The sequence below is a fragment of the Lactuca saligna genome, chromosome 9, assembly GCF_052625555.1.
Source record: "Lactuca saligna cultivar CGN05327 chromosome 9, ASM5262555v1, whole genome shotgun sequence".
NCBI lineage: Eukaryota > Viridiplantae > Streptophyta > Magnoliopsida > Asterales > Asteraceae > Lactuca > Lactuca saligna.
In genome coordinates this window covers 196,533,413-196,556,226 of record NC_136425.1, presented here as the reverse complement: position 1 = coordinate 196,556,226, position 22,814 = coordinate 196,533,413, and the positions used below count along the sequence as shown (strand labels likewise).

The 22,814-nt window shown below is 35.2% G+C and overlaps 3 protein-coding genes across 4 annotated transcripts; 2 read left to right on the top strand and 1 right to left on the bottom strand.

Moving 5' to 3' along the window:
* Positions 1-12,513: 12,513 nt before the first annotated feature.
* Positions 12,514-15,208, bottom strand: LOC145015183 (2-C-methyl-D-erythritol 4-phosphate cytidylyltransferase, chloroplastic-like). The gene is made up of 11 exons (XM_078973633.1): positions 14,883-15,208; positions 14,526-14,597; positions 14,286-14,341; positions 14,027-14,106; positions 13,833-13,915; positions 13,623-13,700; positions 13,411-13,479; positions 13,202-13,270; positions 13,050-13,096; positions 12,819-12,909; positions 12,514-12,696 (listed from the first exon to the last, which is right to left on the bottom strand). The coding sequence occupies exons 1-11, from the start codon at positions 15,120-15,122 to the stop codon at positions 12,628-12,630; spliced, it is 954 nt and encodes a 317-aa protein (XP_078829759.1). The 5' UTR covers positions 15,123-15,208; the 3' UTR covers positions 12,514-12,627.
* A 136-nt stretch (positions 15,209-15,344) lies between these two features.
* LOC145015184 (NADH dehydrogenase [ubiquinone] 1 beta subcomplex subunit 3-B-like) lies at positions 15,345-16,837 on the top strand. Of its 2 annotated transcripts, none has more exons than XM_078973635.1 (2): positions 15,345-15,686; positions 16,621-16,837. In XM_078973635.1, the coding sequence occupies exon 1, from the start codon at positions 15,433-15,435 to the stop codon at positions 15,661-15,663; it is 231 nt and encodes a 76-aa protein (XP_078829761.1). In that variant the 5' UTR covers positions 15,345-15,432; the 3' UTR covers positions 15,664-15,686; positions 16,621-16,837. The 2 variants fall into 2 exon arrangements, with proteins under 2 accessions (XP_078829761.1, XP_078829760.1); XM_078973634.1 differs by having other exon boundaries at positions 15,349-15,692.
* An 802-nt stretch (positions 16,838-17,639) lies between these two features.
* LOC145015182 (ATP-dependent Clp protease) lies at positions 17,640-21,457 on the top strand. Its single transcript, XM_078973632.1, has 14 exons — positions 17,640-18,501; positions 18,631-18,772; positions 18,864-18,947; positions 19,075-19,121; positions 19,212-19,286; positions 19,379-19,456; positions 19,547-19,603; positions 19,693-19,763; positions 19,859-19,958; positions 20,044-20,148; positions 20,256-20,318; positions 20,433-20,555; positions 20,646-20,807; positions 21,264-21,457. The coding sequence occupies exons 1-14, from the start codon at positions 17,773-17,775 to the stop codon at positions 21,336-21,338; spliced, it is 1,911 nt and encodes a 636-aa protein (XP_078829758.1). The 5' UTR covers positions 17,640-17,772; the 3' UTR covers positions 21,339-21,457.
* The last annotated feature ends 1,357 nt before the right edge of the window (positions 21,458-22,814 follow it).

The following is a 22,814-nucleotide window of genomic DNA, read 5'->3' as shown; positions in this document are numbered from 1 at the left end:
TTCCCAGAAAAGTAAAGTATAAACCATATTTTGACCCAACAATTAGCCGATGGAGTCTAAACGATAGTTATAGAGCATAATCTCACCTACGTGTGGATATAAAGAACATTGAAAATGGAGCTCGTACGCGGAAGTTACGGATTTTACAAGTTCGGGACACAAAACTCAAGGTTCTCAGCTGGCAGCTCATGACGTGAGCCACCCATACTCACGATGTGAACCTATGACTGATGGGTTCTAGATCCTATCAACAAGTTGTCAAGTCTATGAAAGGAGGCAGGTCGAGCTCACGATGTGAGCCACCCAAACTCACGACGTGAACCCTCAGATTTCACCCCTATAAATAGAAACCGATGGTTTAGGGTTTAGGTGCTCAATTCTCTTCTCTCTCATGCCAAAGCTCTGCGTTTTAACCCCCGAAGCCATCCCGAAGCCCCGGTCTTCACATCCAAGTCCCGAAGGAAGGTTTTACACACCCGAGATTCCTGAGAAATCCGTTTTCTCCTGTCGGAATTCTGCTCGGTTTCCTCTCACCTTCTTTAATCTATCAAGTGAGTTCATACCCCTACACCTTTTCCAAACTTTTTAAATGTTTTATAGGGGGGGATACAAGTACAACATAAGGAAACTTGTGTTTCAAACTATTGATTATGTTTACTTATACTTTACGTATCAAGTGAGTTCATACCCCTACACCTTTTCCAAACTTTTTATATGTTTCATAGGGCGGGGGGGGGGGGGGGATACAAGTATAACACAAGGAAACTTGTGTTTCAAATTATTGATTATTTTTCTTATACTTTACGTATCAAGTGAGTTCATACCCCTGTAACTACATTTTCAAATGCTTGTCAATGCTTTTATACACTTTTAAGGGGGGGGGGGGGGGGATTCATGTAAACACACGATTATCCTCGTGTGAATAACATAAATCTTTTGCTATACTTTTGTTATAATCGATCACATGTGATTTATAACTATCATACGAAAACGTTCTCATGCAACATATCACGATAACACTTTGTCCATTTTGATATGAAACATGTTGTTATATAAATATCAAACACTTTATTTATATTTTGAATATAAATGTTCAATAATGTTATTACAAATGTTATACTTTACGTACAAAGTCGACACTACACTAGGGTTGACCATACAAACGAAATACACTTTTGGAAAAACTCTAATAGGTATAGTTTACAAGGAAATCATGAGATTTTACATACTATAAGTACTATATCAAGGAAAAACTTTCATATACAATGACAAATGGACTTTTCATACATAAATCTATTTGATACTAAGTTTTGTGAGACATTCCACTTCACGTAATACCAAGTATGTCGTTAAAGTCTTGTATTATATACCACAATCTCTTGTAGGGAGAGCGTGATACTTGTGTATAGATCTATACGGGAATGACAATCTCGCACCTAAACTGTTAGGTACAGTTAGAACGGTAGGTCTGGGGTGACAAACGTCATAACATTCAAACGCTTGAAGAACGTTGTTACAGGTATCCTAGGTCAATAGCATGGTTATAATACTCACATGAAGTATAAAAAAAAACACAATGATTTACGGGGTTATCAAATGTCTTAGTGATTTTATACATACATAAATCTATTATTCTAGGCATGACAACTACCAATGCAATATAGTTTTGGAACTTTTAAACTACCACACACTCATGGAAAAACATTGGATTTTTTAGAAGTAAACTCAGTGATTTATACCAAAATTACAAATTTTATACATAAACGCTTATGAACTCACCAACTTAATTGTTAACACTCTTTCAAAACAACTTGTATTTCTCAGAGGCTCAGTAATACAGGTAGACTTCAGCTTTTGGAGAAGTGATGCTAAGTCGTCGGTTTAAAACTCATTATGTCATCGTATTGTAATTTGTTTTGAACAAGTATCATTCAACAATGTAACTTTTGAATTATATATATGATGGTTGTTTTACTTTCTTTGCTATGTATTCAATCTTTACGATACTACATGAAGTCGTCCGCCCTCAAACGATTCCGCCGTTCTGGCTTGGGGGTGTGACACTCCCTCTATTCTTTCAATTTCGGTCCTTAATTTACCCTTTAAACCCTTGCCCCCATAAGTCTTTTCAATATAAGCCTAACAGTTCCAAAACAACCCCTCCTCTACAAACTATTCTCAATTTAGATCCATAAATTACCATTTCTACCCTGGCTTCAAGAATCCTTCTTAGAATAAGTCCAATATTTACTCTTTAACCTTGGAAATCAAAAGTATATCATTTTGGTACCCCGAAACCAACACCCCACTAATTCATGTTTGATTTTGGACAATAATAATATAAAATAATAATAAAATTACATCTCGGGGTTTCGGGTTTATCATTAATTATCCTATTTTAAACAGGATGTTACAATAACAGATAAACACAACACTATAACTACTAGTCTCAAGGCCCCGCCTATCTTGGGCCTCACCCCTACTGTGCTACTAATGAGGTATGGAACCCCATCCACACTTAGCTAGTGATGAGATACGGGTCCCCGCCCACACTCATCTCCCTACCATGCACATACAAGTATCTCAAAGACAAAAAGTATAACTAAACATGCAATCCTTCCTCGGATACCACCCGACATCGAACCGTAGTTCGGAAACATACATATAAACCTTCTGTGGGCCTCGCCCGACATTGGATCGAAATCTGGAACATATAAACTACATCGGGCTAACTCTGACATCATATCTAAATCCGGTATACACTAGCATACATAAACGGGCTGACATTGGTACCTTCGACCCTTTCCCACTGGAGAAACCTCACCTCACAAGCTGACTGTAGAATTCTGCAAATAACCCCTCGCTGCTAGCTGGCAGATCCCCGAACTACTAATCTCTTGACTCCCTAAGCTACCATTACCCAAAAAAACAATTAGTCCAAACCAATAATTTTCCTTAGGGTAAAATGACCGTTTTACCCCTAGTCCAACTTGGTCCATATCTAAGGCCCAAAACTATCAATCCCTAAATATCCATCAATGGCCCAATTTTCCAAATTGGGCCCAAACCCTTACATGAGCCTTTTCCCAAAGGCCAATTCATTTTCTAAACCAATGATTTTCCAATAGCCCAAAGGTCCAAGCCTATTGGGCCTAATCAAGTCCTAACTACATTGGGCCCGCTAAGGCCCAATTCATCATCCAAGGTGTAACGCCTGTGTTTCTGGGCTTGCCATTTTTAGCAATGTGATAGTCTAGGTTAACCTTTGTAACCCGTTTTGAAATAATAAGATTGTATTATTTGAGTATTATGTGATTTGTGCTTAATTGCTTAATTATGTGGTTTGATTAATTAAGAATAAAAATAAGCGTCAAAATTTAAGTGTAAAATAAACTTGATATCTTTAGATAATGTTGTAGTAGTTGAAACAAGGTTTCCGAAGATATAAAGAATGCCGGAATCCGAGTTATAACGAGGAAGTTATGACCTGTCGAAGTTTCGCGACAGAACCGGCAACGCTGAATAACGTAAAAAGTGAAATTTACGTTAAAGCGATATTTAGCCTTAGTGATCTAAACGAGAATCGAAGATCTCGTTGTTAGTATCAAAGCGATAAAAAGTTAGGCGAGAACGGACGTCAAACGAAGAAGTTATGAATTTATAACGAAAATTTCTGTCCTGGCCTATTAAAAATAAATAATAAAAATAAAGTCAAAATTAGCCAATGAAGTCTAAACGAAAGTTGTAGAGCGTAGTCTCACCTTTCCGTGGATATAAAGAACGTCGAAAACGGAGTTCGTATGAAGAAGATATGAATTTCCGAAGTTTGATAAATAATTTGTATTTATTTTTAAATCAAAATTCGGAAGCCTTATCCGAAGGCGAGTCATCGATCCGATCCGACTTACGTGCCGCGTAAGTGAGTACGCCCTGCATACTCCGAAAGTGTCGACATCGCAGCAAGTGGCTTCGGATACGTAAGCGATGACGTTTCTGAGGCACGTACGCCCCGCGTACGAGAGGCTTCCAGCCTCTATAAAAAGGATCCGAAGGCAGCCGGCCAAATTGCTATTTTTCTCTCTTCTCTCTACCGTTTTGCATCGTTTTGCATGCCAGAAATACCCCGAAGCCCCGGTAATATTCCCGAGTCCCGAGATCCCGAAGATCCCGAGAAGTGCGGTTTCCGAGCCGAAGCTCTGCCCGCGAGAAGTTCGATTTTTGTAGAGATCTTCCAGATCTGTTGAGGATTACTACTTCTGCAAGCCATAGTGCTGTCCGATCATCTTCTGATCAAGTGAGTGTGTAGTTAATTTCTTCTAACGCATAATTATGAAGTATTTTATACGAAATACGTGTTATGTGTATAATTTTGTTGTTATGTGCATGAATGTATAATCACTCTTTTCAATCTCATAGATCTGAATTGTTTTCTATGAAATACGTGTTATGTGGGTATGCCTCATCTGTTATGTGAAATATGTATTGGATGAAAATGCTATACAGGTTTTAAACTATGTATAAAAATATATATTTTGTCTACTAATATGTTGGGTAGAACATGGGTAGATAGTTGGTGCGTAATAAACAGATGAGAGGCCTCGATGTTGTTGTTGTTGACCTAGTTATTCAGCGGAGTATGGATAACGACCACAGACTCCTTCTAGACAGTCTCGTGGAACGCTAGCAGGTTCATAACCTGTAGCTGTTGTGAACGATGTGTTCACCGGTGTACTCTATCCCCCTCATGGTTGCCTTAGGATATCTATTGTTGAGGAAACCCCTTGGCTGTAATGTCCGTCCCGATGAAAATCCTAGATTAGGTCCCTTGAGATAGATGTTGTTTTAGGGACGTAAAGTGAGGATAACGGGAATGGGTAATCGGGATAGTGATTGGTTGGTGAAATTAAATATAATTTATTTATTGTGGGTTGAAAACCCTATATGCTCACCAGGCTCCCAAGTCTGACCCACTCAGTTTTATTTGTATTACAGGAAGTGGCGCAAGGGCGTAAGATGGATGAACCATCAAGTTGTTTTGTTTACAAGTCTACATATGTTTATATTTGTTATATGACTTGTAATGTATTCGTTTATGCTTATTGGTCTGTATCGGAACATGACACCCCAAGTTTTGATTATAATGAAAATACATTTCTTTTATGAAATGCTTTGGTAAACATTGTTTTATCATGTTTTGTTTTTGGGAACAAATTCCGCAACTCTTTCAAATCAAAAGGATTTACTCTGAAAATATTTAAAAGCATAAATGAAAATCGGTCTTTTCTGGCCGAGATTTTGGGGATGTCACACAAGGCCCATAGGGCAAGCCCAGCAAGTCAAGCCCAACCAAAAGTCCATTACTCTAAAATCATTAGTCGATTATGAGGCCAAACCAAAAGACAAGTCCAATACCAAGCTATCCCACAATCAAAGACTCCAAAACTTGAACAGGGGATGCTCACGTTGTGGGCCTTTCATGCTCACAACGTGAGGTTGTGGTTTCAGTCCAGGAACTTATTCGCATACGTACTCACACCATAAGTCTTCATTCCTCATGTCGTGAGTCCAGATCTGACCAAAAAATTAGCATTAAGCTCTTAATCCATTAAGTGTTAACATGGGACAGTCTAGATGGTCTTCCTTGACCCCAAGGGCCATAAAAGTCGAAGCTTTTCAGTCACATATGTCCAATACATGACTTAAACACCAACTTGGGTCAAAATGAAGTAAAAAAGTTCAAGACTCAAACTTGGAGTCCAAAACCATGACCAAAATCCAGATCTGGGACTTATAAGGCTTAAGGTACCACCATGATCCATAAAGTTTCCAACTTTATGGATTCCATGCATGCTAACCAATATTACAAGCCATAAAATGCATGGAAACTTAGATCTAGCAAGCAAGGAAAGGGAAGACATGAACTTGAAGACTTATAAAGGTCTAAAATCTCCACGGCTAGCTGATGATGAAGCCAATAAGCTAACAAATGCACCACCAATGATCTTCTTCTCCTTAATGAGCTTCAAAGCCTCCTAAATCTCTTGAATAACACCAAAAATGACCAAGAACTTCAATGGGGGTTGAGATTAGTGTTTCCAGAGGTCTTGGGAGTGAAAGAGGCTGAGGAGTAGCAACCCCAATCATCTCATACCTTTAAATACCCAAAAATTAGGGTTTTAGTGAATCAGACACTCCTGACATCGTGAGCCCATAATGCTCACGTCGTGAGCCTTAAATGAACTTGGCCAACAAGTCAACGATCACTCACCCGAATCACTCCAACTTCTAACAGCCATAACTTCTTTGTTTCAACTCCGTTTTTGACGTTCTTTATATCCACGGAAAGGTGGCAAGAAGATCTACACATATATGAACTCATCCTCACCTCAAACCCTATGCACTAAAATCCAAAATTCATAAAGAGCTCAAACTGCCACTTTACCGATATACCCCTTAGCTCCAATGCACAACCCAAACTCTCGAATTACCTCCAATACATTATTTGTACCGAAACGTTCTTGATCTCTCTTTTCCAAAGGCCCTAAGCCTTATGATAACCCACCTTCAAGCCACAATCTCGAATTAGGAAAACGATTCAGAACAGGGTGTTACACGAGGTCTGAAAAGTAAATATTATTATTCCTTTGTCATGAAAATGTCAATGTTTTTTTATTTATATTTAATTAAATGTGTTGGGTTTTAGTATTTTACTCGACTCATATTCTTAGGTAAAAATGTTTAATTGTCTGTTGGATTTCTTTTTTATTTTCTAAACATTCATAAAGTTATTCTTCCATTTATACCAAACAAGATATATTACGTGTTTATGTTCGTTCACTCAATTGTCAGACTTCTTAATGCTCCGGATGAGGCAACAACAAAGCAGCAAAACATACATAGAAAATTTAAACGTAAATAAGTTTAAAATTTTAAAATTTCATGTAATCAAATGGGTTATTTCATAATGTAAACTATGATAGGATTTAGTGGAATATTTGTATAGGAAAAATAACAATTACAGTATTAAACATGGTAAAACTTTTAACCTCTTTTAAAAGCCTTTTACAGGTGATCACCATTTATATATATATATATATATATATATATATATATATATATATATATATATATATATATATATATAACACCCGAAATTAGAAAGGTCAAGAAAGGAAAGGAAAATCATAAGTTAAAGAGGGTCGACTCATCAAGTCCAGGGAGGAACTCGGCGAGTCGGAGCGGGATCCTGGTGTAAAGTAAGTGACCGACTCGGTGAGTCGGCAAGTGGACTCGGCGAGTCTGTTCTGGGTTGGGAAACCCTAAATCCGGGACTTAGTACCCTATTTAAGCACCTTATTCTCTTCCCCAGGGCTCATTTGCGGTCCCTATAGTCCAGAACACCAAACCCTAGCCACCATATCCTTTTCTTGGAGCAAGATCTAGCATTGGAGAAGTAATTTGCAAGCTTTGAAGAAGAAGAAGAAGGAGAAGGAGTTGGGAGGTCCAAGCAGGAGCTTGTTGGTCCAGGATTAGCTTCTCAACCTCATCACTTTTTGGTAATAAAGCCCTCACCTTGGCTATTGTACTTCTAGATCTAGTTTGCCCCCAAATGGATGGTTTTGAGCTCAAAAACCATAAATTCGTAATGATAAACCAGTTATATCGGTTCATATTGTAGATCTAGACATCCTTGAGCCCCAGGAGCCCAAGAAAGACATATTTTGGTAGCCATGACCTTGTTCTAGCCCAATTAGCCTCCTTAATAGTTAATTTGTAGTGTTTTGGCTTCATTGCATCATAGAAACACATAAAGTTAGCAACTTTACATGTTCAAATAGTCTTAGAAGACCAAATCTATTGTTTGGAGCAAAGGAGAAGCTCTGTGACTCGAAATTATGGAATGCACGTATAGACTCAGCGAGTCTGGGAGATGACTCGGCGAGTCGGGCTAGATTTCAGACTTGAGTCGCGTAGTAACTCGGCGGGTCACATGGGTAGACTCGGCGAGTTGTATGAAGATGGGAAGGAACTCGACGAGTTGGAAGAACAACTCGGCGAGCATGTTGAAGATTACCTTAGACTAGGCGAGTCTGTTCTTGGACTCGACGAGTCAGGTCGCGAAACCCCAAACCCTTCGAGTTAAGACTCAGATCAGTGAGTTGAGTGGGGACTCAGTGAGTTGGACAAGTCTGGACTCGGAAATCAGTAAACTCGACGAGTCATGGTCTGACTCGGCGAGTCGAGTCGCAAATGAAAAGGGTTTCTGAGCTTATGAACTCGGCGAGTCAGTAGGTTGACTTGGCGAGTAGGGTCAACTTAGAAGGTTGACTTTGACCAGAACTTTAACTTTGACAAGAGTTGACTTAGTTGACTTTTGGAGGACTGTCAGACTAAGTGTTATATTAATATTGGTAGCACAGAGAGCTAGAGGAGCAGCACCTCAGAGGTTTGTCGGTTAGCAGCCAGAGGGTTATCAACAGAGCTCAGCAGTTCAAGTGAGTTTCCTTCCAGTAGGAACGGGTCTAAGGCCACAATGCCGGCCCGTTTAGCTAGTAGTAGTTTCCAGACTTCGATCCGATGCAGTAGTTAGTATGTTTGATGCCTTCGTGGCTCAGACAGGATTCATGTGTTATGTGTTCCGAGCTACGACCCGATGCAGTATGCAGTATATGTGTGTTCATGCTAGTTGATATGTTTATGTTATGCTATGTTCAGTTAGTTCCGGACTTCGGTCCGACGCAGGGGGCAAGGCCCCAGTTAATCCGGACTTCGGTCCAATGTAGGGGACAAGGTCCCAATTAGTTTTCGGACTTCGGTCTGATGCAGGGGGCAAGGCCCCAGTTAGTCCGGACTTTGGTCCGATTCAGGGGACAAGGTCCCAGTCAGTTTCCGGACTTCGGTCCGATGCAGGGGCAAGGCCCCAGTTAGTCCGGACCTCGGTCCGATGCAGTGAGCAAGGCCCAGTATGTGCTTTATATGTTATTGTATGGTATGTGGTGGTTTAGGGGAGCTCACTAAGCTTCGTGCTTACGGTTTCAGTTTTTGGTTCCAGGTACTCGGTTTTCAAAGGAGGAGCTCGGAGAGGTTGCAGTGCACACACCATAGTCAGTTAGCCTGAGAATGTTTACTCTGATAATGAGATTATGTTTTGGATTAATACTCAGAAATTATGTTATGACTTATGATGCGGTTTTTATAGATATAGTTTTAGTAATATTTTTTTAAAAGAAATTTTTAGTCGTGATTTTGGGTCGTTACAATATATATATATATATATATATATATATATATATATATATATATATATATATATATATATATATATATATATATATATATATATATATATTAGGAATGGCAACAGGACAGGTTCGGGGCGGGGCATGGTTTTCCGAACCCGCCCTAACGGGTTTCGGGTTTTTCCATCGGGTTTCGGGTATCTTATCGGGTTTATAAAAATTCATAACGAAATCTTTATTCCGTTTTAGGATACCCCGATGTCTTATAAAAATATATGTTTTAGCCTCCTTTTTAAATTAAAAATATGTTGCATCGCTTTAATAAAATAAATTGGACGTTATATTAAAAATTATTTGATTGAAGTTTAGTATAATACGTTAAAACATAAAAATTTGTTAATAACAAAAAAGATTATTTGATTTAATTTTAGTGTAATACGTCAAAACATAAAAAATGATCATTCGTACCTTATTTTTAAAAACTAAAAAGATTGTTCACAGTAAGTATTTTATATTTGAATGTGTACAATTAACATCAAAAAGATTCGTGTGTGTGTGTATATAATCGGGGCGGAGCGGGTCGGGGCGAAGAGAACTCACTCCCTGCCCCGAACCCGATAAAAAAACCCAATAACAACCCGTTACCTGACCCGAAATGATCGGGTTTCGGGTTTCTCTATCGGGTTCGGGGTTTTTTTTCCATCCCATATATATATATATATATATATATATATATATATATATATATATATATATATATATATATATATATATATATATATATATATATATATATAGCAATAGGATAAATTAGAAAATTGATAGTCAATTGAAAAATAATAAGTTTGTTTATAAGTCATCTATTTCATATTTTTTGAATGAGTCAACTTTGAATTCATCATTTTATATATATCCAATAAATTTATCAAAGTGATAATTTATTTTTTTCGAATAAAAGAGTTTAAAATATTTTTTGAATAAAAATATAATTTAAATGAAATTTATTCTTAATTAAAAAGTAATATCATCTAATAAATATATTTTAAAAAGAGTCTAGCACATTGTTGAATGTTGGTTTGTTTTCAATATTATATTGTAATCTGTTTAGAAATCATAACATCTTTTAATTTTAATTTGTACTTGTATTGATTATGTATATTTATTCATAAAAGTAATATAGTTATGGACAAAACTTCAAATTTCGTTTATAAATAACTTTTTATACATTTATGATTATTAATTATGATTTTTAAAATTTTTATGTTATTTTAAATTGTCACCCGTTTGATATACGGGTTGTAACCTAGTTTTCAAATATAAATAGACTTCTACCACATCACTTTGGTCCTTTGTTTCAATTAGTACAACCAACATAGATTTTCAAATAACTTTCTTATAAAATACGACTTATTTTTTCTATTAAAAAAATCATGAACTTTACTATTTACTTTTCAAAAATAATAGCTTTTTTTTAAACGGCAAAAATATATTTTATTCGTTACTATACCCCAGAGCAAGTAGCTAGTGAGGTGAAAATTGTTACATTGATTCGATACAAATGAGAGGATTTTTAATCCAAACACTCTATTCTAACTTTGCATGTGGCCACGATAATTTACCCATACAAAAGTTTGGGACTTTATAGTAGAAATTATTTTCGGCGGTTGCCATTCTTTGTTGAAGATTCTATCATTTCTGGCCCTCCATATATACCACAATGCACCGAAAAATAATAGCTATCTAAAATTAGGTTGGGGCTTATACAAATTAAGTTGCTGTGTTAAACATTTAATTAGCCCATTTAAAATACATGGAGACTTGAAAACAATTTGTTATGACACATATTTTCGTGTAAGTTACTGATTCTACACACTTTTTAGTTTGTAGATATTGTTGAACATAATTTTAGTTTAGCATCTTGCTCGTTGTATAAAATTTTGGCTGCCAAAAAAAGGTGTAAATATGCACAAAAAACTAGGGGTGTGCATGGGTCGGTTTGGGTCGGTTTTGGATTCAAACCCAACCCAACCCATAAATGGTCGGTTTCTGGTTTTTAGAACCCAATAGGATCGGTTTCTGATCGGTTCGGTTTCTTGGGTTCTGAGGTCGGTTTGGGCGGTTTTTCGGTTTCTTGGGTTCAACCCATACACTCACGGGTTCTGGGTTTAAACCCATGGGTTTAAGGTTTTAACCCATTTTCCATAAATGAAGCAACAAGTTAGATACTTCAAAAAATAACAAATTTAAGTTAAGTACTTCAAAAAACATGAGTCTTACACAAATAGTCAATTACAAGTTACAACTAAAGCCCGGAATAGTCTATTACAACTAAAACACAATCAAGTATGGGTGGTTTCTCGGGTTGGATGGGTCGGTTTCTTGGGGCGGTTTGTCGGTTTTAAGTATGGGTCGGTTTCTTGGGTTGGATGGGTCGGTTTCTGGTTAGAAACCGAACCCGAACCCGATTTTTCGGTTTCTAAAAATATCAAACCCAAACCGTCGGTTTCGGTTTTGTCGGTTTTAGTCGGTTTCTCGGTTTTTTGGTTTGGGTTTGCTCACCCCTACAAAAAACATATATACAACTGCATTTGTGGTAGTGCTTGATATCATTTAAAAGGAAGGATAATTTTATTTTTCTTAAAAACCTTTTACCTAAGAAATGATTGTAACTAACAAATAAACAAATTTTGAACAAAAACATTCTTCTTCATATGCAAACCAAACAAATTTACATGTTATCGGTTCACCTTCATTTTCTTCGTAAGAACATCATACAATTTCATTTCAATCTCCCTTGAAATTGCTACACTTATATCTTAATGTGTTCCACATAAATTCATGGAGTTTCTTTATCGTTCTTTCATTCAAATACGTTTTTCTTTTAACAACTGAATTTTCACTAAGAAACTAGCAATGAAATAGAAAACAGATTACATACTTGAATAATGTTATTATAGTCCCCTAATTTAAGTAAATCGACACCTAATAGTGGTTTAAAAATCCTAATTTAACAATTCAGAGGACTAAAATACAAGGATATATTTTATTTGTATGTAATTGTTCTAGTTGCAAACTTTTGAAAAGTGTAAAAATGATATAAAACATAAAAGCTCTCAAAAGCTAGTTGAAATAGCTTTTTTAGATTAACAACTTTTTGTTTAAAACACAAACTTTAAACTCGTACGAAGCTTTTCCTTTAATTCGACCTCTCTTTTAAAAGCTAAAGTCTAACTAAACCCTGTAAAAAGCATATATTCAATATGGACAAGGAATATATACTAGTAGGATTATATATAGAGAAAAGGGTTTTGATTAATACATGGATTAAAATGGGTTTAATAATGTTCCTATGTTGTATGCATGTCATGTCATGCAATAACATTTACAGTTAAGCTGTCACAAATGAGGCCGTATTTAATATTCTTTCAGCAAGTAAAAGATCATCGGGAGTTGTAACCTGCAATGCGTACATCCATCTATAAATATTCATATTCTTGATATAGATTTTTTTTTTTTTTTTTTTTTTTTATATAAAGTAATTATAATACACTATTAAATGAATTACGAATGATAAATTACCTTGATGTTAGTATAAGATCCTTCTGTGATGTACACAGGATGTTTGAGATGCTCAACAATTGACACATCATCCGTGACTTCAAGGCCTTCTCTGTTGTGTACCCAAAAATTAAAAATAGGGAATCAATCCCTTACTGATATATTATGAATAATTTAGAATAAAATCAAATGAGAACAAGAATTTTTTTCTTTTGGAGTATTAAACAAACGAAATGAAAATGAAAGTGGTACCTATTTACAAGCTCAAAACCTTTCTTCAACAGCTCAGGCTTGATGACCTAAAAAAAAGATTCAAATCACATCAAGGACAAATAGAAAATTGAAATCGTCAAAATGTTGACTTTTTATATTATATATAAATATACATATAAATATAATTAAACCTGTGGAGTTTGCATTTCCCAAAGTGTTTTTCTGTCCAAAGTCTTCACTACAAAAGATTCGCTATTTGCCTGCGTATATAGATTTTTTTTTAAAAAAAAACAATAATTACCAACGACTATTTGTAATGTACCCAAAATAAAAAGTATAAAAACTTTAGGTAAATGAATTAATTTTTATTTTTATTTTTGTATTTAGTATATAATACTACCTCTTTGATAGTTGCTTTAGCAGGAACACCAAGTACTGAAGCTCCAACATGCAAACCATCATTTAGAACCTGTCAATTTAAAAAGAATGTTTCACTTTTTTACCAATTTATGCAACTGACATGACACCACTTAGATATTTATTTATGTAACATTTTTTTTTTTACTTTTTAAAATTTATGTGGAGATGGAAAAGGTAAATTGGATAACAAACCTTTTGTACATCACTAGAAGTTACCAAAGGTCTTGCTGAATCATGAATGCATACAAGTTCAGAATTCAAATCAATTGCCTGTTTACAAAAAAGAAAAAAATAAAATGAGATTCTTTTGTGTTTCATGCTATTAATAACATGTAATTATTCTCAACTATAAAAATGATTAAAACAAATAATTATTAAATATTATGAGAGATGAGAATGAACCTGAAGTCCACTGAACACAGAATCTTGTCTTTCTTTTCCAGGCAATGCAAATTTCAGGTCAACATTGACTTTCTGTCTAGCATCTGATAAGAAAAAAGAAAAATGAGCTTCTTTTGTGTGTGATAAAAGATCAAAATGTGTGTTAATCACACACACACACACAATATTGTATTTCTGCAAACATGTTTTCAGACCTTCAAAAATATCCTGGTAAGATGGATCACAAACCACAATGATTTCTTTAACCTCTGGCATCCGTGAGAAAGTGTAGAAACTACAAAAAAAAAAAATGAAGCATTTAACCACTTTAATCCATAAATCAGGGAAAATGTGACACATTGTTGCATAAAAAAGCATTTAACCCTTCTTTGAAACTACCAAAATGTAATAATATGTTGATTTTTAGGTGCTCCAAAATCCAAATATGACAAGAAGTGATAGTTACCAAATTACCTATACAAAGCAATTGGTTGCCCTAAAAGGGGAAGATACTGCTTTGGCATGCTTGCCTACTCACAAAACAAGATCAAAGTCAAGCAAATAGTCATCATCATGAGAGAGCAATTCCACTTGCCAAAAAATATGAGGAGCTCAGTGATCCAAATGTTGAAAATTGAACAAAATTGTAAACTCTAAGATAAGAATTTGATTATGTTTGTATGATCAGTGGGAACAGGATTGAGAGAGACTTACACCCATTCGTTTTCCCTTCCCTCCAGCTAGAAGAACCACGGAGACACTTTTCTCTTTAACAGATTCACTGCTCTGCAAAATAGTAATCAAATCCAGTTGACCAATTACTTGAGGTTGGGAATTGGAAATTTGGAATATATGATCATTTATGTTAGTAGATAAAATTTAAACTGATTTAGCTCCAATTCAGCAACATTACGAGATCAAATTGATGTTGCTAGACGAAATCATTTGTCAAACCCAATACTGATTCCATACAAAATGGCTCCAATTTCAACTTCCTAAGCTCTAGCTACCAATACTTGCATATAGATTCTTAAAAGTAACTAGAATTCATTATTGTCGAAGCTCGCTCACCTGGTTTGTAATGCTAGAAGAATCATGAGCGGAGCAATTGATTGTATAGCTTCTAATAATTGAATGGCGTCTAGGGGAAGTGGAATTTCTCGTACTTAACGAGCAAGGAGATAAGAATCGAGGATGCTGGCCGTGGTGAACTGACGATAGGTAGATGGAGTTGGATGGAATTTGACTTTGAGATAGGGAAATCTGAGAGGAAGGTGAAATGACGGAAGGCATAACCTGAAGAATCGTCATCCCTTTCTCTCTGCAACACCGCTGACCTCCTCTTGTTCCCCCCTGAAACCGGTGAAGAGAGACAACAATAAGATGCCATTCTTGTTAAAACTTGAAGAGCAGCATCTTGTGAAAATCTGGATATGGCGATCCGGGTATAATCATTTCATTCGGGTCGGGTTATTGGGTTATCGAATCGATCGATGACAATCTGTTTATGGGCTTTGAGTGTGTATGGCCCAAGTAAAGGCGGAAGTCAGCCATTCGTATCCATTGGGGCAAGGCAAACAAGGCAGCAAACCGGGGCGGCGACACAGATCAATCGACGACGATGGGGAAGACATTAGGACCAACCGGAGAGTTCTTCAGGCGAAGGGATGAATGGAGGAAGCATCCGATGCTCACAAATCAGTTTCGTCACGCAACTCCTGGGCTCGGGATAGCCCTGGTCGCCTTCGGCATCTATCTCGTTGGTGAAACTGCTTACAACAAGATCTACGCTCCTTCGCACTCCCAATCTCACCACTCTGCTGCATCTTCTTCACCTTCGCATTCTCACTGAGATTCGTGATTGTGATTGTGATTGTGATTGTGAGTCAAGTTTGATTTCTTCTCCCTTTTTCAGTTTTAGATTATTTTTCTTGTTGTTTCCGCTGCAACGTGAATATGTGCAATTTCCTAAATTGGGCGTTTTGACACTCCTGATTATAAATCTATTTGTATCTCATTCTTTACCGATTCAGTTGTATCATCAAATACTACTTAAAGATATTTTGAATTATGCCAAAATCTAGGTTTTTTTCTTAAATAGCTCCAGCGTATTATCAATGGTTGAATTGAAATTTTACGTTTTACCCAATATTTCCAACCCATATAGCTTGAATTTTTTGTACTGATCATACGAATAAACTCAATTCACGTCTGCATATGTGTTCAAGAGAAATAAACTGAATCTTGAAAACAATGTGAATCCCCATTCCCCAAAGTTTGGGTTATTGTTTTAAGCCATCAAGTCTTTGACTTTTGGGTTTCTCCTTTATCTGTAAGTAAGATCATTACAAGAATACCTTGCAAAACCGTATCATTGTTGATGTAATTTAGTATTGTATGTATGAAGGTGTGAATTGATAAGTATGAAGTTGAAGCCTGGATTTTACCCTCCTTTATTTTTGGTCTTTATAACAGTTGTCTGTTATATAATTCAAAGCTAGGTAGATAGGTCATTTGGATGATCATATGTTTGTGATTTATGTCAAGTTGTTGAGTAAAAAAGTCGATAGACCACAAATGAAGGATTATATTTGATGGCATTTGGAGTTTGGAGAAAGGTTAATTAAGGAGGAAGAGGAACTGGTTCAAGCTAAATTTGGACAAAATACATAAAACACAATTTGCGCCAAAGTGATTAAATCATTATCTGGTTTTGAAAAAAGATTGAAATACAGCAAGTTATTTGATGATGAACAACTGGATTTGGTTATTGATTTGGAAGTGATGTGTTTTTCTGTATATTTTTCAGGTGCTGTGATTGTGATTTGTGAAGGGAAGCTATGCATACATGATTAGGAATACTCAATCCTATCCAATCTAATGACTTGTTTAAATAAAAGCAGTTCTCTTATTCGTATGACAATGATTTGATAAAGCATGTTATGTATAATTTTCTTGGTGCGTGCTTCAAGACCTTTGGATCTATCTGTCATTTGGAGAATGGATGTGTTTGTTGTTTGTTACCATATGTCTTCGTCTTTTCTTTTCCTATGTTCATATCACTTCAACTCTCTCTTTGGCAACCATGTTGTTCAAACTAAAACAAACAAATAAATAAATAAGTACATCAAGTATATTGATAAATAAATCCACAACTGTTTTGTCATCTTCATTACAACTCTTTAGTAACATGTCAATAACCATTCATGTAACATTCAGTGAAGAATGTAAGTACATAGTTTTATCATTATCATCATCATTTACTAAGGACATTCTTTTGTAATGTTGTCAAGTTCTCAACTAGTAAACCACCTGAATCACAATAACCAAAATATATAAGAAAATGTATACAACCCAAGCCATATAAATACTTAATTCTGTATTTTTACATGAAAGGAAAAAAAAAAAAAAAAAAAGCACCATATAAAAGATAGATTATCTGATTATGTAATTTGTACGTCACTTATTGTACCTTTTTTAACGTCTGGAATTTCCAATATTTTTTGTTATTAGGTTTTAGTTTCTTGATACGCCCGTAAAACCTAGTATAGTCGGGGCCTTTAAGGTTGATGTATGTTTGTCATTCACTCCATTAATATCATGTTGTGTTGTATTTACGTTTATTTATGTATTCAATATATAATATAGACAATAGGTTTCCTAAACGTAATTTGTATTAACTTTTATTAGTCAATTTTATATAATTTTCTTCATATTCTATTTTTTTCATACTCTATTATTTTTAAATCCATTTTTGGGACCAAATATTCTATCATTTTTTGTCAATCAGTTTTACCTACTTCCTTTTATTGGATAACTTCTGTATTCATTTAGATATAACATCGCCGTCTAGACTCTCTCTCTCACACATACACACACTCGCACTCGCACTCGCACAGTCATTGCTTCGTTTGCTCGTAATTTATGTTTTGTATGCTTTGGAGAAAGAAGCAGAGTAGTCATGTCCTCGATGTTGAGGTGGAAATCCAAGATTCTTAGTAAGCATATCAGAGCAACTTCGTTTTCATCATCCTCAACCTATCACCACCATACTCCACTAAACCTCCTCATACCACCACCACAACTGCATCAATCAAACTATTTCAAGTTTCGACTTTTAGGGTTTCAACAAAATCGCCATAAATGGGAAGGAAGTTCCGACAATTATGATCATATTAAAGCCCAAGTTAACTGCCCTAGATGTTCCCAACTCATGACCCTACTTTTTTCAAACCGCCCTCTATCGATCACTTCCGATACTGGCATCTACCATGCCCTTAACATGTGCCGTAACTGCAGAACTGCTTATTATTTCCGGCCGTTTAAGATAGACCCGCTTCTTCAAGGGAGCTTTATTGAAATTGGAAGGATTAGAGCCGGGAAGGAGGAAGATGTGGGAACTATTGCTAATGCTAATGCTGCTAATGATGGTGACGAAAACAGGAAAGTAGGCGTTAAAATGTGGGAGAAGTTAAGGTCTTACGGTGGTGGGGATACAGTAGATGGTCCGACGATGGATGCTGGTGGTGTGGCGGTGGAGGAGCAAGAGAAGCGTGGAGAGTGTGGTGGCGATGGACAGGGTAACAATGGGTGGTCGGGTGGATCAAAGTTTGGGATAGAATTGCCGACACCAAAGGAGATATGCAGAGGACTTAATGAGTTTGTAATTGGGCAAGAACAGGCTAAAAAGGTGTGTGTGTTTTACTAATTATTATGGGGCATCAGTTTGTAACGTTTACAGTAGAGCTGTATCAATTGAAACGATTTATCTTTTTGATTTCTGTATTGTAACGTTTATGCAATATCGACAATCTGACAGGTGCTTTCGGTTGCTGTTTATAACCACTACAAGAGAATTTATCACGCCTCTATGCATACAAATCAAGAAACTGAAAACCAAGATGTGGATCATGTTGAGTTAGATAAGAGCAATGTTCTGTTAATGGGTCCAACTGGCTCAGGTTTTCACTTATTTCTTGATTCTCTTTTTGTTTATTTATTCAAAATTCTTTTGTTTTGATTGTTATATCATGAATTTGACTGAAAGGACAGGGAAGACATTACTTGCAAAGACCTTAGCTCGAGTAGTCAATGTTCCTTTTGTTATTGCTGATGCTACTACTTTGACACAGGCAGGTTTGATATAAGTTGTACCTTACATCAGATACAAAACTCATGTATGTATGTATGTATGTATGTATGTATGTATGTATGTATGTATACATCAGTTTCTTAATATTTCATTACCCTCTTCTGTAGGCAGGTTATGTTGGAGAAGATGTGGAATCAATATTGTATAAGCTTCTTGTGGTAAGTTATAAGTATATATAGTTTTGGTCAACATTGACTTTATGCATATACCTGTTGACCATTTGGTGTATTTTGGTTGACTGGATTCAGGCTGCTGACTTCAATGTGGAAGCAGCTCAACAAGGAATTGTGTACATAGATGAAGTTGATAAGATAACTAAAAAGGTCTTGTGTTCTTTGCATTCATGGAAGAAAACATAGATTTTTATTTATGTTTGTGTATGTTTTTTGGTTAAAAGTTATAAATATGTATGCAGGCTGAAAGTTTAAATAGTGGCAGAGATGTATCTGGTGAAGGGGTTCAACAAGCGTTGCTCAAAATGCTTGAAGGAACTGTGAGTTGTATCGATTCATATGTACATTGTTGATTTTTTATTATTATTTAAAGTTGTAAAGTTTATAAAATTTGATTGTTTATTTTGCAGATTGTTAATGTTCCTGATAATCGAGCTCGAAAGCAGCCTCAGGGTGATGGCATTCAGGTCTTTTATTTGCCTTAATAGCTAATGTCTAATTTACCCTTTTCTTTAAAATACTGATAAGTAATTCATGTTGATTGAAATATTTGCAGGTGGATACAAAAGATATCCTTTTTATATGTGGTGGGGCCTTTGTTGATCTGGAGAAAACCATTTCTGAGAGGTATAAAACTATAAATAATAATACCCATGAATGATTTTAATATATTCATCTATTGATTTTTTTTTTTTTTTTAACATTTTACTATTTTGCCCCAGACGACAAGATTCATCTATTGGGTTTGGTGCTCCAGTGAGGACTAATATGAGAGTTGGTGGATTAACCAATGCTGTGGTTACATCTTCATTGTTGGAATCTGTGAGTAGCAATTTTAACATTTTATTCACATTATAAACATTTTAAGTAATCAATTGCTGTGAAAATTTGTATTTTAAAATTGTAGGTAGAAAGTGGTGACCTTGTTGCATATGGTTTGATACCCGAGTTTATTGGTCGATTTCCTATTCTAGTCAGTTCTTCAGCTCTAGATGAAGATCAACTTCTTCAGGTTCATATTCAGCTAATTGCAAGAAATAGCAACCTACTTTCATTTATTTGTTTATTACATAAACTCCATTTTTTATTTTATTTTTTCTGTAAATTTATTATTGACAGGTTTTAACAGAGCCGAAAAATGCACTTGGAAAGCAGTACAAAAGGATGTTCGCCATGAACAATGTAAAAATAAAATATATATATATATATATATATATATATTTTTTTCACATTTCCTAGTAAAAAATAGAATAAAAGTAATAATGGTTCTACTTGATTCCATTTTTTGTATTTCAGGTGAAGTTACATTTTACTGATACTGCACTGAGATTAATTGCAAAAAAAGCAATTGCCAAAAACACAGGTGCACGTGGTCTAAGAGCCATTTTAGAAAATATTCTGGTGGACTCAATGTTTGAGGTATTTTTTTCTTTTTTTAATCAAAATAATTCCACCCTTTTGTACTTAACTTAAACTTTTTTTTTAAAAACACATTGTGGGAAATTATAGGTTCCAAATCCTCCCCACCAAGGAGCTGATTTTGTTGATGCAGTGGTGGTTGATGAGGAGGCCATAGGTTCAGAAGAACAACCAGGAACTGGTGCAAAGATTCTTTATGGAATTAATGCATTACAAAAATACCTCAATAATCTAAACTCAACACACCCTTTGGTATATTCTTCTTCCTTGGTTTCAATAAATTTAACCACTTAGAAACTAAAGAAAAAGAAAAAAAAAAAAAAAACAAGGGCAAATTTGTAAAATTTGACAGTTTTTCGATATGGTTGTTCTTTGTGCATTAAGGTGTTGTTTCTTGTTGACTTAATGAGTTGAATACTTAATATGGACATCATGACTTAATAGGTTAAGCCAAGAAACATTATTTGCCTCCTCTTTTGTTTCTCTCATGTTAAAACTTATGATATTTAATCAAATTGATGAAATATTGTGGTATTTGTTTTTAGAATAGAAGGATGAATGGTCATCTAGTTTCATTCGCAAAGTTTTTTTTGACTTAATGCATGAAAAATGTATTAATATGCAAAGTCAGGGAAAATTTTCAACATTCCCCATTAAGTCTCAAGTTTTAGTGTTTGATTAAACTTAATTTTGGGTGATGGATTTTAGGAAGCAACACAAGGGAATAAGGGTGGTAGTATGGAAGGGGATTTGGAGGTCACATCAAGAGTCATGAGTTTGTGAAAACATCATCATCATCATCGTCTATGTATTTGTATTTGGCTATGTACATTTTTAAACCCAAGAATAAAAGTTGATGTATTTTCACAAAATTTGAATGCAATTTTAACATCTCCAACTTATAGACTGCTCCAATAACATTTTGGATCGACTTAAAAGAATGATCAAGTTTTTTGGTAACACGCAACCTACTGAAATCTGGGAATGCCTTGCCGTGGAGTGTATATAATATCCAACTTATTTGAAATCATAATATAGAGAAAAAAAAAAAAAAAAAAAGTTATTTAGAAGGTATAGAGATAACCATTAGATAAAATATCAAGATTTATAACGTAAAATAAAATGTTAATCTTTATTTTATTGGCTACACTTGGCGTATAACGCTATAACATTTTACAACTTACATAACAAAGGATCCGACTCTGACTACGCGGATAATCATTATGTATATGTATATTTTTAAGTTGTATTAATTTGATTATAATATGATGGATTTTATTTGTTATATGTGGATTTAAAAGAAGGTTTGTTGGGCCCCGCTTAGAATCCAGTTGGAGATTTTCCAGGTTGGATTGGTAGGTCCGCTTCTATCCAAATTCATTTTCTTCTGAATCCATGTCCAATTAAAAAAAGAAAAAGAAAAGTTGGTCAACCAACTACTCCATGCGTTCTATTCTTGGTCCCCCACTTCCTTTTACATAAAGGTTAAATTCTTTCTCTTTTTCACTAAAACTGACTTATCCATTTAAATACTAATTAAATCACGGCAACCCAAGTCAAACTGATACAACAGTGTTTCTCAAATTGATACACTACTCTATGTCAAATTTGATATCCAATTCATAATTGGTATGTTGCACTTAGAGGACCTTCACATTGTTGATGTCAAATTTGATATCCAATTCATTAAATGTAGCTAGGACATGGTCTCGATAATACACTCTACCTATTAACTTAGTATCAGAGTTTGACACACAAAATAAATAATACTTATCCTTTGGTTTAAAAAAAATTATGGTATGTGGTCTTCGGTTTAATTATATGTGTAAAATAGATAAACTATAGATTTGGGTTAAAGGTTATGCAAGTATTGGATTAATGGAATGCAATATAAACATTTAATACACGTACATTTTTTAAATAGATTTACACTTCTTATTAGGAAAAAAAAACAGTTAAGGCTATGTAATTACATACCTTTGTTGTTGACAACATGTTTGTCCTTATATGCACCAAACTTGTCTAAATGACATGCTCTAGGCACATATAAGAAGATTGTGACCGACATCTGTGGTAGTGTGAGTTTGATAGATACTTAATAGCATCCATTCTCATCTAGCTTTGTTAAAAACATTAAATTATATCTTTGTTTAATCTTCAATTCTGAAGTCATACAACTATTTGTGTAGTATGGACACATTGCCCTAAAGTTGCGGTCTGAGTTTTGTGCGTTCTTGAGAGGTCGTACACCATTAAGCC

Bases quoted from the DNA above. Each gene is read 5' to 3' on its own strand.
- LOC145015182 (XM_078973632.1), top strand. From the start codon at position 17,773: ATGTCCTCGATGTTGAGGTGGAAATCCAAGATTCTTAGTAAGCATATC. The intron at 19,122-19,211 runs GTAAGTTATAAG...GACTGGATTCAG, and splicing joins TATTGTATAAGCTTCTTGTG to GCTGCTGACTTCAATGTGGA. The intron at 19,604-19,692 runs GTCTTTTATTTG...AAATATTTGCAG, and splicing joins CTCAGGGTGATGGCATTCAG to GTGGATACAAAAGATATCCT.
- LOC145015183 (XM_078973633.1), bottom strand. From the start codon at position 15,122: ATGACGATTCTTCAGGTTATGCCTTCCGTCATTTCACCTTCCTCTCAG. The intron at 14,342-14,525 runs GTAAGTCTCTCT...TTTTGTGAGTAG, and splicing joins GGAAGGGAAAACGAATGGGT to GCAAGCATGCCAAAGCAGTA. The intron at 13,097-13,201 runs GTTTAATTATAT...TCTTTTTTTTAG, and splicing joins GGGAAATGCAAACTCCACAG to GTCATCAAGCCTGAGCTGTT.
- LOC145015184 (XM_078973635.1), top strand. From the start codon at position 15,433: ATGGGGAAGACATTAGGACCAACCGGAGAGTTCTTCAGGCGAAGGGAT.